This window comes from Lepisma saccharinum, chromosome 30 (assembly GCF_977018435.1).
Source record: "Lepisma saccharinum chromosome 30, izLepSacc3.1, whole genome shotgun sequence".
NCBI lineage: Eukaryota > Metazoa > Arthropoda > Insecta > Zygentoma > Lepismatidae > Lepisma > Lepisma saccharinum.
In genome coordinates, this window is record NC_139258.1 from 28369080 (window position 1) to 28383286 (window position 14207).

The following is a 14207-nucleotide window of genomic DNA, read 5'->3' on the forward strand; positions in this document are numbered from 1 at the left end:
AAGTTTGTCCAGAAAGAAGCAAATTTGTGAGTAGTTTATGCAACATTTTATTTACAATACCTTGCATAATATCGAACAGTTCTCAAAAACATATATTTTACACGACTTGTCGAGAAAATGTGCTTGAAACACAGGAAGGTGGGAGTCTTCATAAACGTCAACATGTTCTTAAGGGTGCAACGTCATTCAGTTAAAGTAGAGTAGTTGGTTAGGCGCTGCTATCCTTATTTTTCGTCAAGCGTGAAAGGTCGCGGGTTCAAATCCCACCCTCTCCTCTTTCTTTTTTTTTCTTTTTTTTTTTTTGTTTGCTGAACAGAATATTTAAAAAATGAATCTGATGCATACTTGAGGGACGTCCCTTCTGCGCATATTTTCCCTTAGAAGTTGGAGATTTCCAGGATTTAAAGTTAAAACTTTTCTTTTTAGTTATTGTTCATATGTTGTGTTAACACACACATCATGATTAATTCACAAATCACATATATGTATTCAGGATGCAAAATGTAATGTTATTTAAGTTATGTATTGTTTGTTCTTCACTGACACCTAAAATATTGATTATTTGATTTCGATATACTAAAAAAAGATATACAGTTATGTTGAATAGTGATCTAGTGCATTACTGTAACGAAGGGGAGTGTTTAATGAGTTCAAATTGCTAAGATTGGTAATTTTATGTCCGTTCCTTCATAATGACTGTTGTCAATCCCCTCACCACCATCTTACCATGCGTCTAAAACGAATAGTAAATCGCTAATTAACATAAGTAAATTGTTATTGCGACGAAGGCCGATTCGATAAGAAACTACTAATAAGTATTTATATAGTGAGTGACAAACAAAAAAAAATCAAAACCTCATAATGATCGTTAATTCCTAACTGCTTTGTATCTAAAATGTTTGTCTTCTTTGAACAGAAAGTACGAGTATCAGATATAACAAACTTTCCGCACTAACTTTGCAATATTTTGAAACCACCATTACAGGTTTAGCTCTATGTAACTTGATTTTGCGCATTCCACGTGGCATGTGACTTCCTCCTACCATCAAAATAACTTCCTCCAACTATTTCCTTTCCTCTCGTGAAATACAGAGACCAATGTTAACTTCTTAGCACGGTGGATAAACTTTACATCCAACGATAAACTCCTGAAAAAATCCTGCCTAGGTGGAGAATCGAACCTACGACCTCCCTCGTGAAAATCAAGCACGCTACCTCTTCTACAGATAGCTCATGTTAAAATTTGCTACCAGTTTGAAGAAACCAATTCACACATAATGTCATATCTATAATTTCCTCATGGCAATTTTCATGAGGAAACGAATTCAGATAAAATCGAGAAACGCTGTAAGGGAAAAATCATGAACATGTCTATCTGCGTTTTGTCATATTTTGTAAATTGTGTAAAAAATCCGTGTTTTGAACAAGCAATCATTTAGTTACGAAGTATTTTGTTGTTTGTGTAAAGTAGGAACAGGAGAGCGAAAAGGAGTCATTTGAACCAGACCCCGTTTGACAAGAAACTTCAGCTTTTTTCCAAAGACTGTATGAAAAGAGAGAGGAAAGGGATATTCAACGTGTGAAATTAAAACAATGGAAACCTTGAAAGATAATACTAACGAACTTCAAACTATGAAAAACATATTTTCGTGGTGGAAAACTCCAAGTCATTTTCGAAATATGAACTTGATTTTTTTCTGTATTATAAAGTGGAGGTATGGAACGATACGATCCCTCAGCAAGAAAATTTTAAGTAAGCTACTTCCAACTTTCTCAATGGTCATAATTACTAATTAGGATCCGGAAGTTGATGAAAAATCAACTTTTTTTCTGACCCTTAAAAACAATGCTAAACCTGATATCATGTCCGCTTCCCTTCAGTTAGAGCCGGAAAACACATTCTATTTTACATGTTTTTTTTTCATTTTTCGGCCTTTTTTGGCTTTTAGTTTATTTGTCAGTATTTTTAAAAGTTTTTGTTGCATTTTTACTTATTTTTGAGGTTTATTTTTCTCCTCCCCTGTTGTTTCGTGCATTTTAAATGCATTTACTAGTAAAACCTACACATTTAGATTTCTTGACGTGGTCCTTTTAGCAAATTCACCATGAATCGAAAATACGGTCAATGGAAAGCATAATATTATTCTTAACTGAAATGTTTGCAATAGATTAAAATACTTTGTGTGACGATCTACTTTGAGGTTCTTTTTCTGGACACTATTATCGCTTTAATCTGTAGTTTTAAAGTAAAATTAGTCACAATATTAAATGCAATTACACTCTGGTGTACGCGAAGCAGAACTGTATTTTCGGATGCTAGCCGACTACAGTATCATAGAAGGCCCACTCTGAAAGGAGCTGAATTGATTGATTTGGTGTTTTAAGTCAACTTTATGCATAGTAAGGCTAATCGGTACTGGACCTACAGTTTAAAGTGGGATCCGAACCGAGTGCATAAAATAACGTGAACCGTGTGGTGTAGGGGTATCGTTTGCTTATGGAATGGAAGGTCATGGGTTCAAACCTACTTCCTTGCAAAAATCTTTTTCGGGAAGTAAACGGCTTTGGACGAGAGTGCTTATCTACGTTTCTTGGATATTTCCGTTGATATTTATGTGATTTATGTCCAGCATTTCCGGATGCAGAAAGTTGACATGTAAGTTCTTAATATGTGTTAACTTATAACAGCTGAATGAAAGGAAAAGTGTTTCCTAAAATCCTGCCAATCACTGAAAGATTAAAAACATTAGTAGAAGCATTACTTGAGGCATGCACAGTGGCGACGATTATGGAGTGTGGAGGGGCAGATGACCCCGCACTATGCTTAACATTATCTACCAAGGGAAAGAAACTGTCCTTGCCCTCCCCCCACCTTGCCCCATCAGTTTTGAAACCCAATCGCCGCCACTGAGCATGCATCGCATAAATATTTACAGTAATATCATATAATATTATATTACGTTATTAGAACACTTCGTACTCGGCAAATAAAAAGGAAAAAATAATAAGGAAAGGGTGGGATTTGAACCTACGATGTTTCGATCTTGACGAAAACAGTAAAAAAACGAAGGTGCTATTATCTAACCAACTACTCCAGGAGATTGATAACAGAAAGCTCAGTAAAGCACGTTAATCTCAGTTGAAGCAACATTGTGCCGGAGTTTTGAACCATTTTTCGCCAAGAACCAAGGAAAAGACACACTTTGCAGAATCGTTTGGTGTTGTGCAAGGTATCTTTACTAAACATTTCGCATAAAATCATCATAAATTTGCCTTCTTGCATTCAAATGTGACCGCAATTCTTTCCAGGTGGATGAGAACCTGTTCAGTGTTTCACAATGCACATAAATTTCCCTATTTATAAATTTAGAACGAAGAATCTTGAAATATTTTCAACATTCGTATTTCTACTTAACATTTTTTTGTCTACTCATATATTTTATTACTGCTTTAGGGTATCTCTACTTTATGAAATGTGAGAGAATGAAAAAAAATCATAAGAGCGTTTTCATTCAGGAAGAAGAAATGTCGAAAAGTTGGCTACTCTTAGTTGGCTCTGAAGCACTATGCTGCCAAATTTACGAATTCCGGACTTTGAAATTTTTCAGGGTGGTAAAATAAGATGTTGTGAAGTGTACCAGATTTGATCAGCTTATATTGTGTACCATTTTATTTCCTAGTTTATCTTCAGGTCTTCGTTCATCTTTTCACTACCGTGATAAAGCTGCCACACTTTTATTGCTTGTCTTCTTTCAGTTTATTGAATCTTCTCATGAAGAACCATTTACCTCTACAAAAGATTTTTTGCTCCTGTACTGTAGAGTTATTCAGAGTTGCACTTTTTAGATTTGAGAGCACTTGCACTAAAAATAGGAAAGCATTCAACATTGCCCGAATTTCAGGCTTACAGAAAAAATAAGCTGCTGGACATTGAATAAAGAACTGCCATATTTCTGTTGAGTTCTTAAACAAATATGTTTTCCATTTTCTTGTCATAAGCTTTATTATTGTTTACCAGTACCTTTTACATTGTGTATTTTGGACCCCACATCCAAAGAAATCACTACTATACAAAGTGAAACACGAAAGTTATTTTTTCGAAGTAAACTTTGAGAGAAGTTATCATATCTGTTGATGTGAAGGCAAAGTTGCTCAGTTGCTAGATAAATATGTTGCAATCCTTAGTTTGCATTTTTGTGAAATAATAATTCTTTCTCGTCATCAGTACTTCCTAGTGTCATAAAAGCAAAATAATTTATAGTTACAAATTCGATCAGTACATAATATTACAAGGGTTGGTCGGAAAAAAAAAATACCAGTAGGTACTTATTAGACAAATACAAACTGACTCATGTGAAAGGATATTTCACACATAGAACTTGGGGTTCTGTTGTCGGAGCCAAGCTCTAACTTTGTGCTGCGCAACATCATCCTCGTGAAACTGGCATCCTCTAAGATGCTTCTTCAAAAGAGCAAAGAGATGGTAATCGCTTGGAGCAAGGTCCGGTGTTTATGGTGGATGTTGGAGCACATGCCATTCAAAACGCACCAGGACGTCACGTGTGTTGTGAGCCATGTGTTTAGTCGTGTTGTCATGAAGCAGAATGACTCCTCTGGTGAAAATTTCACAAAGTCTGCCAATTCACAATGGATTTCCGCCGGTGACACTGGCTTCACACAGAGAAACCGAATCATAGATCACCCCTTATCACGTGTCCAGCTCTCCAAGTGAGTCACAATCTTAAAGTGCCTCTGCACGTTCAACGACAGCACACACACACCCTGTTTCAGGATTGCCAACCATGATAATGAACACTCACTGGTGTATGCCTGCAGTAGGGGATTTGTAAAGAGAGAGAGAGAACATGTTAATAAACCTTGTATTCTTACTTTACGATCATCCCTCGTGAAATAAATCACTTGAGTTGTGATAAACTGGTGTACTTGTTTTGCCAAATTACATTGGCATTCCAAATATTCCCTTCACTTCTTGTTTATCTATGATACATTGCATTCTCTTCTGAATCTTCTCGTTTCTTGTTTGTAATATATTGTGGAAGTGACATACAATTTTGATAAACAATTCTTCATCACCTAAACCTGCCGTGACTCTTCATTTTGTTTCATTTGGAGGAAAAACTATAAATCTTTTGCACACATGTGTGTGAAAAATATGTATGGTGTAAAAGTAGGACCTTCATTGTCTCCATTGTTCTACAGAAGTATTGAAATATTATGTTTAATTCGTACCTAATTTACAAATTTTTAAACTTTCCACTGAAATTGGATGTGGTTTTAAAATTGAATACACATTTTAAAAGAAATTCTAATGTATTAAATAATTTGCACATTGCCAGCATTGAAAATCTTGAAATTTCAGCTTCCTGTTGTATATTATGTTTTTGGTATATCTTATTCTTGTGTCGATAATTTTGAAGTATTTCTTTCTTCAGTAATTGGATTGTAGTATTTTCTCGAATGCATTATGTTAACTTTGCATTATATTTGTTTAATACAAACAGGCGAGAGAGAGAAACAAATACACAAAACTCCATGGTGCAGTAGCCCTCTGGGCCTGCCAAGTGGCTTTTCAATAGGAGTCCCGTTTTCACTGTTTTCTGGCTTTCAAGACTGGAATCCACTACTTCTTTTCAGGTAGCTCCCTAAGTGTCCGCAAGATGCTGGATCAACACCAAACTTTTGGCAACTCCCACCGGGAATCAAACCCAGGTCCACTCTCACCACAGGGGAGAGTGCTAACTATTTGGCTACATGGGAGCACATAAGTCTGTAGCATAGTGCTTAGCACAATTTGCTATGATGCCAGCAGTCCTGGGTTTCTTCCTTCTTATTTTCTGCATCAAATATTTAACCGTCCTTTAGGTGTGTGGAGTACCAGTGTCCCCCATCGATGTTCATTGCGAGATTGCAACACTGTGAACTATAGAAGGAAACCTACGGAAGATGCCCGCCTCCACCCTCATACATTTGAGGGTGAACTATACTGCACATGGGTTCTTTTGTGTAGCTGAACGTTCTTCCTTTATCTTTTTTCTGAGTTCAGCTGTGATGTTCTGTTGCACATCTAAGCCACATAATATTATAACGTTAATGTCAGTCACATGCTTGGGGGACTAAATATGTAACAAGAAAAATATCGAAGGGTAGAAGCATAGTTCCAGACAAATGTAAAGAAACTCTAACCATGTCTTCTTCACAATCTGGAAGATGCATGTGGCTACTACATGCCTCTTTGATGTTTTCAAAGCACATGTGCATGGTCTCTTTAAGTTTGTCCAGAACTTTTAAGTACAGTATTCGAGAAAATACATTTTACTAATCTGTAGATTCTACTTTCCCTTTGCATCACTGTGCATGTGTAACTGTTCATTATTTTATTTCTTGTTTCTTCCTCCTCAACAGTTTTAAGTGTATAAATGTGGAACAAGAAAAAATATGTATTTATAATTGTGCTCACTGTAGTTCTGCTGATGCATGATGTATTAATGTTTGATACCTAATGTTTATGCAGTTGCCAGTCTATTCATGTTAGTTCATGGTATTATGTTTACCACTTTCAATCTAATGCACCTTGTGCACTATTAAAAGTTCCACTTATAGAAAAATATAAAACATCTTTAAACTTTGTTTATTCTCATTTAGTGGTTCATTCTTCTCGTTTGATAATTTTGCAATTTCTAGGATAGATTCTATCTGAACTATTTCATGCACTCTTATATGTATATCTGAAGGAGTAATTTCTCCCCTCACTATATCTTTTTCTGCCATTTTTATGTTTATTGTGCTTGTTCTATTCTTGATAAATAAAACTTTGCTGTAACTTGCACTTTAAATTATAAAAGTTAAAATAATAGTTTTCAACTTTCTGAAACCCAGGTACTGAAGGGAATATGGAATAACGTACATGGAATAATAAGTTGTTGTGTTATCTGCAGTTGTTGGACACGATGTAGAGGCCGGAGTTTGTGCTGATGTGGGTAATGTTGTGCATTTTGTTGTGATTTGTATTTTTTTGGTGTCATAAGAGAGTTAATGTGAAGTGTGGATTTTCATGTGAAGGAGTGATATACTGCAGCCAGACTCCTTTACTTCATACAGATTAAACAAAATCTTGCTGAGGGAGCTTTCAGACTGAAGTGACTTTTGTAACTTGGGAACGAATGTTCAGAAATAAACACAACCAAAATTACCGGAATGACATGACAAGCTACACATGCCACTTGTCACTTCGGTGTGAAACCCACATGCCACTTGTTGCTTTCATCTGAAAGTTCCCTAAATTCAAAGCTGGAATTTATTGAGAAATGTTTTTGTAGGAGAGAATGGGATAAACATGAAAATTCATAAATATGGATTTTAAAAGAATAACATTTTCAATTAATTTAATAGAATAAAACATTAACTTAGGTATAAAACATTAACTTAGGTTTTCTAGTACTTGTGAGTCTGTTTGTAATAATGTGTTTATATTTTATGAAAGGTATTTTTTCTTAATATAAGTGACAGATTCCAATATTACTAACAGGAGATTCATAGCATTCTTTGGATATCTAAACATAACATTTAATATAAATATTATTTAAATATTTATTATACATAATTAGCATAAAGTATGTTTATTACTTTATCTATTCCATTTGTTATCAATTCAGAAAAAGATCCTCAAATGCCACCATGAAGAAGATTTAACTATGTCATTGATTATAATTTTTATTTGATGTCATGCATATTTTCGCATTTCACTAATGAAACAAAATCAAAGTTTTTGGATGCATCAGCACATATGACCTTTTGGACCTTTAAATGTATGCGAGGAAAATTCCTTTTATCTAAATGCCATGTGAGAGTAAAATGAGTTTGTTTCTGCATATCATATCAAAACACATTGTGTGTGTGCGCCCGCGCATGCGCCCCACACACACACACACACAAACACTTAAATGGTAAAACAATTCATATCAAACTGGAAAATTAAAAATGTAACCTTTTACATAATTGTCTTTTGATAATACAGGCAGATAAAAAGTTGCCAGAAAAACATATCTATCTCCAGCATAGGGTCTTACAAAATACCTTAGTGAAAAATTGAATAAGCTCTTTAAAAAATGCATTAAATATAAAACAATCACTATTTGCCTCAGTTTTAAAATAGATACAGGTATGCATTGAAATCAATGGAGATCAAAGTAATAAATATTAATTTGTATTTTTGTGTTTGTAACTATACTCTCTCATGTTTAAAGTATGTCCACATATTGATAATTATCTTTTAAATTTTATCTTTACATATTTAACATTGAAAACTTCCTGCCCTCCAAAAATTGTTCGACTTTATTTGGTACAGTGGATCTGTAGCTAGCACATGATTGATTCATCATATTTCTGCATGTATAGTTGCTGTCAAAACTTTGCACATTGCTTCCTCATATTAAAGACAACTTAGCCCAATACGCAAATTATTGGTGTTTAATGAATTGCAATTGAAGCACATAACTACCATCAGTTTTAAATGTTTTAATTATGTGATTTGATTTAATTATTAAGTTAACAACTTGCATGTAATTGAGTTCACTGAACACGTTTATATATGCACCGCTTCGTCTCGTGTTTCATATTTCCATATTATGACATTTCTGTAATTCACACAGACTTCTGTCCATAAAGTAATGTTCATTTACTGTAGGCTCAAATTGCATAACTTTATATACATATGTATAAAAAAGAACATTTTCTAACTCATACTCCAACGATGACACGCATGTTTAAATTTGAATTGAATCATGATTTTTATTATGAGAAATTATTGAAAATATAATAGTTTTCAGCTAATTAATAGTTTTTCTGACTCTTTAAGGGCTATTTTCAACATGAATGAAACTACTAGCAGTATGCTAAGTGTTGACAGGTTTGTTGTCGATATCACATAGGATCTGTTCAACTTACGTGTACATTTTGATTTTGTCTTGTTTAAGTAATATATATCAAGTGTAATTTTAATTCTCTTTCCATTTAGCAATGTGAACACTGTAGTCACCATGATGTTGGGACGAAAGCAAAGCCTGAAAGGTGAACCAGTTTTGGCTGACTATGGACCGGAAGAGTCATTAAACGAGAGTGCTGACATAGAGTGGGTTAATAAGGTATGCGTCTACTCATTGCAAGTTAAAATTATGGGAAAATGCTTAAGATAGTAATTTTTATGTGCTAAAAAGTAATTAATTTTTAAAAATTGAAAACATTTTTTTTGACCCTACCTGAAAAAATTCCTGCAAACATACATGACATGTGATATACGAGGGCCATTTTTCTTGTAAACAGTGTTGGTATACGCTTGTCAGTTGTCACTGGGACAAAAGACGATCAGGTCTTGTTTAGTCTTGTACTACGTATTGTGTGTAGGTGTTTGGTGCTGAAGAGTACTGTTGTGTGGTAGTTAGAAGACGTTAAAGTGAAGTGTGTGTATAATACTGCCCTGAACAATGTTCACGCGTGAAGAACAACGAATATTCATCAAATTTCAGGTTGCATGTAGAAGGAATGCACAACATATTCATAAGGGCTTACGTATGGCATGTGTTACAGTGAATGCAGACTATTACATCAGTTACCTTCATGATCATTTGTGCCCTGCTCTTAGGCACAAAAGACCACATCTCCTGCAATCAGGAGCCATCATTCTCCACGATAACGCAATATGTCATACAGCACAAGTGGTGCAGAACGTACTACAACAATGGGGTTACTCTCCTGATTGATTTGTTTCCCAAGATGAAGGAATCGCTGAGGGGGAAACTCTTTCCAGACGTCCCGAGCATCATTTCGACCACAGAGCGGTCTTTGCGCTCACTGGCACGAACGGGAGATATCAATGGCATCCAATGACTGACAGATGTTTGGAAACGTGTTCATGCAGCAGCAGGAGATTACATTGAAGGATTGTAAATGATTCCAGGTATGTATCTTCTTTCATGTCTCTTTCTCATGCATGTTGCCACTACAAGAAAAATGGCCCTCGTATTTTTAATTTAAATTAAAAAGAGAGGTACAACTTATTACATAAAATGAATTATATTAAATTAAATTATAATTAGCCCCTCTGTTTTCTTTCTTGCAGCTATGGGTTCGACGCTTCATGAGGTTTTGTGCTTTGTTGAGCTTAGTATCTGTCAGTCTCAACACTCCAAAAACATTTGAGAAGTATCCGAGCTTACAATATGTCACATTTTGCTGTGACCTAGTCATCACTTTTCTTTTTACTGCAGAGATGATAGCAAAGATGCATATTCGTGGTATCCTGAAGGCAAGCATTAGTTGTGCTTTGTAGTTTTGTTTTTAGCTCTTAAGAAAGTCAAATTACAGTGTAATTGCTATTTGTTTTACTGTGTGAGCAAAAGTGCTAGGTTTGAATTCTAGCCTGCTCATGTGAGTATCCCTTCATCAGTTTTATCTCATCATTCACATCACTTGCATTTAGTCAAAAGTGTCAGAAAAATGATGGGGGGGAAAAAAGTGTACCATGAATGTGGTCAATTTACAAAGATTTATTTTTTTGTAATTTTTATGTTTCAAGGACCAGTGGTTGCATCCTTTTAATCTGCTTGTCTTAGCAATATTAATAAAACTGTTACTGAAAGTTGTTTAATATTAATTTAAACTGTTACAGGGAATATGGGAACTCATAAATGATAACCAGGATTTATGCTTCCAAGATTAATTGCCAATGACTTATGTATGGTAATAATTACAATCAGCTATTTCTCCCCAGTTAACTTATAGTTACTACTACAAACGACCTAATAAACTTTTCATTTGTGGTACTCCATCCTTCTTCCAGTCCACTTTTCTTTTTATCATACCATGAATGTTAGAAAATCATAAACTTTGGCCAGAATATTACCAAGTTTATAAAGGGTTAATGATGTGACAAAGCAGGTAATTTACTGTACTCTGTGGTAACATTTGAAAAAATTCTGAGTGAGAACACTGTCATGGTAAGGATTAATAAAGTGATACAAAGGTCAATGGCTCATTGTATTTCATTTTAAATTTTACTAAATGTGTTTTGTAGGGCTGAGTCAATACCACGGTTGGAATTTAATCACTCCAATACCAGCTGATGCTTTCCCAGAGTCAGAATGTCTTGTTGTGAAGTCTGCAAAAATATCACGTGACTCTTTCACTGAGTGAAATATTTTAGAAATTATGCAAACTGCTTAATTTATTTTTTTATTATTTTAGCAACAGGATTGTGGAGAGAAGTGGAGTTGGTGATTAAATGATTATCTCCAACTCTGGTAGATTTTTATGTTATGGTTTGCCAACCTCTGTAGCAGAGTGGTTAGCACAGCACTGGGTTTGTTTCCCAGTCTGGGCATGGGTGTTCTTTGTGAGTGTCCTTCATCAATTTCACCATATCATCACTCATCCTGATCTTTGTGATTAGCCAAAAGTGGCAGAAAATCAACGTGCATGAAATAAATCAATCAATCAAATTATGATATAGTTCCAAAAGAAAACTTATACAGTAAAAGCTGCATATCCCGGAACCTCTATAAGAAGGAAACCTGTAAATACGGAAAGAAAAGGCCCCAGAATGGACTGATTTTATACCTGAAAATGACCTGCTTAGGGCGGAAACCTCCTTAACGCGGAAACGGAACACCATTTAAAGACCAACGAGATGTTTTTATTCTCAGTAAGACAAACATTTCTTCCTTTATTTTTTTCGCTCGCAAGAAAACAATGCAATACTGTAAGTGGAACACGCCTCTGTTGCCACTCGCTTATCGGTAACATTGTCGATATGACAGAATGTGCTGCAATAGTCATAGCTGTTACGATTCCGTTTCTTTCTTTCATCTCTTGCCCTCTTTCTCCACCTTTCTTTGTCTATTTCTCCTCTGTTCTTTCATCATCTTTCTATTTTTCTTGTTATCTCTCTTTGTTTCTTTCTTTTTTCTTCACTTTTATCTCAGTCTTTCTTCACCTCTGTTATTCCATCTTTCAATCTTTCTCTTTCCCTCTATGCACATCATGCTACGACGCCAGGGGTCCCGGGTTCGAAAAGATACACAAGTACGTACTGTACGTTCTTACAATACTGTAAAAAGTGTACCAACATGTTGTGTAGTTACATAATTGTAATCTCTGCTATGCTTATTGCAACTGTATCGCATTTTTATTCATGTACGTACATGCATTAGTACTCTACATTATAAGTAATGCACAATGTAAATCTGTCTTTCCATTATTTCCTGCAGCGCTCTATACTGTATTTAAAGTCAACCCTGTATAAGAAGGAAAACTGTTAAGACGGAAAATTTTGCTTGGAACCATCATGTACCAGGATAGACAGGTTTTACTGTATCTTAAAATACTTCGAATTATTACAATTTTCAAGTATCTCTATTGATAACCTCTGCATTTAATTACCTGTATCAGGAATTAAGAGTTTGTCGTTCTGTGGGAAGAAAATGTAAGAAATGTCAGGCAGATCCAAGTGGTTACAGTGCATTGCTAACAAGCTGGCAGAGCTATTTACCACAAAATATACACATGCAGATTTATTTCAAGTTGAATAGGTAAGTGTCTCGGCAGTGGCCCCAGTATGAAGTCAAAGTGGTATTATTTCATCTCTAGTGTTTTGCAAAAATGCCTGTTCTTGGTATGAAGTTTTTCATGCTTGTCAAGTTTTCCGTTGCATGTTACTCTTTCCAATAACTATTGATTAATTAATGAGCTGTAATTTTCTTATAACTGTTTTGATTTTAGAGTTCTACATTATACTTTTTGTGTGATAAGATGCAATCTGTTTTTACAGGGAGAAGTGCCGTATCTGAAAGATCACTGGTGCCAGTTTGATGCCAGCATGGTGTTTTTCCTGTGGGTCTCTGTTATCCTTCAGATGTTTGAAATGTTGAAGATGGTCGAAGAGTCATCCCCTTTGCCCATCATGAGAGCTCCGAGACCTTTAATAATGATTCGCTTTATTCGAGTTTTCCTCAAATTTTCCATGCCAAAATCTCGAATTAATCAAATTTTCAAGTAAGTGTGATTTCAGTCAATTAGAAATGAGAGAATATACAGGGTGTTCATAAAGTACCGGTACCATTACAAAAAAACAGCTCGGAAATTACATGCAATGGAACAATGCTGTTGATTGCAAAATTAGCTACAACTCTCCACGTTTATATGCCATACACCTCAATGTGCGCCCCTCTAGATGCTCTCAGAACATCAAGGCGATAATTCACTTCTGCCCATACACACCCCAGCATATCACCAGTAACAGTTAGGATATACTCCGTTATTCTTCTTCGAAGAGTAGCAACATCTGGAACAGGAGTACGGTAAACACAATCTTTGACATACCCCCAGAAAAAGAAATCCAAGGGTGTGATATCAGGACAGCATGGTGGCCAGGGAATAGGTCCATCATGGCCTATCCACCTGCCAGGGAAATGCGTATCCAGAAGACCTCGAACATCCTTTGACCAATGAGGTTGTTGAAAAATTATGGTTGGCTGGAATTCCTCCAACTGAGGAAGAAGGTACTGTTCAAGCATGTTGTAGTAATGTTTTTTGAAATGGTACCTTGACTTAATGAACACCCTGTACTAGGGTCAGTCAAATCTAAATCGGAATTTTGCTCTAACTTTTTATTACATGAAAATATTGCAAAAATACAAATGGGTCATTTTTCTGTATATGTTGTACTACAATCAACACACTTTTGCCACCGGATTGATTTTTTAATACTAGTGTCATTGAATGTCAGTGGTTGGTGCTGAAGCCAATTACATTCATTGCTCTTGAAATGTTGACCTCCCAATGCCCCCTTAAGTGGTCCAATCAAATGATAATTACAGGATGAGAGATCAGGAGTATAGGGAGGATGATTCCATGCAGTCCAGTGCATTTGGACTGTTTTTTTCTTGAGTTAAAGCTGCGGTATTAGGTCTTGCATTATCTTGCAGAAAAATGACACTAGGGATGGGGATGCTCCGTCTTTTGCACTTGTAGGCTGCCTTAACTTTGTCCAAAGGCATACAATAATAATCAGCATTCACTGTCATTCACAGATATGCGTCAATATTGTTTAATCAGCTTAAATGTGGTCTGCACGCATACACTTGGGTTTCAATGACGTTTCAGTACCAAACCGTTCTTCTAATCTTCGAAAAATT

General features: G+C 35.5%; 1 protein-coding gene across 2 annotated transcripts in view; it reads left to right on the forward strand.

Moving 5' to 3' along the window:
* The window catches only part of na (sodium leak channel non-selective protein na), a 120407-nt gene that overhangs the window by 26383 nt on the left and 79817 nt on the right, over nt 1-14207 (forward strand). The window contains exons 3-5 of one of the 2 annotated variants that reach the window (XM_083115503.1): nt 9035-9161; nt 10136-10334; nt 12849-13065. In XM_083115503.1, coding sequence (XP_082971629.1) covers nt 9035-9161; nt 10136-10334; nt 12849-13065 — 543 coding nt within the window. Of the gene's footprint in view, nt 1-9034; nt 9162-10135; nt 10335-12848; nt 13066-14207 lie in introns of those variants that run through there. The other variant, XM_083115501.1, reaches the window with a different exon arrangement.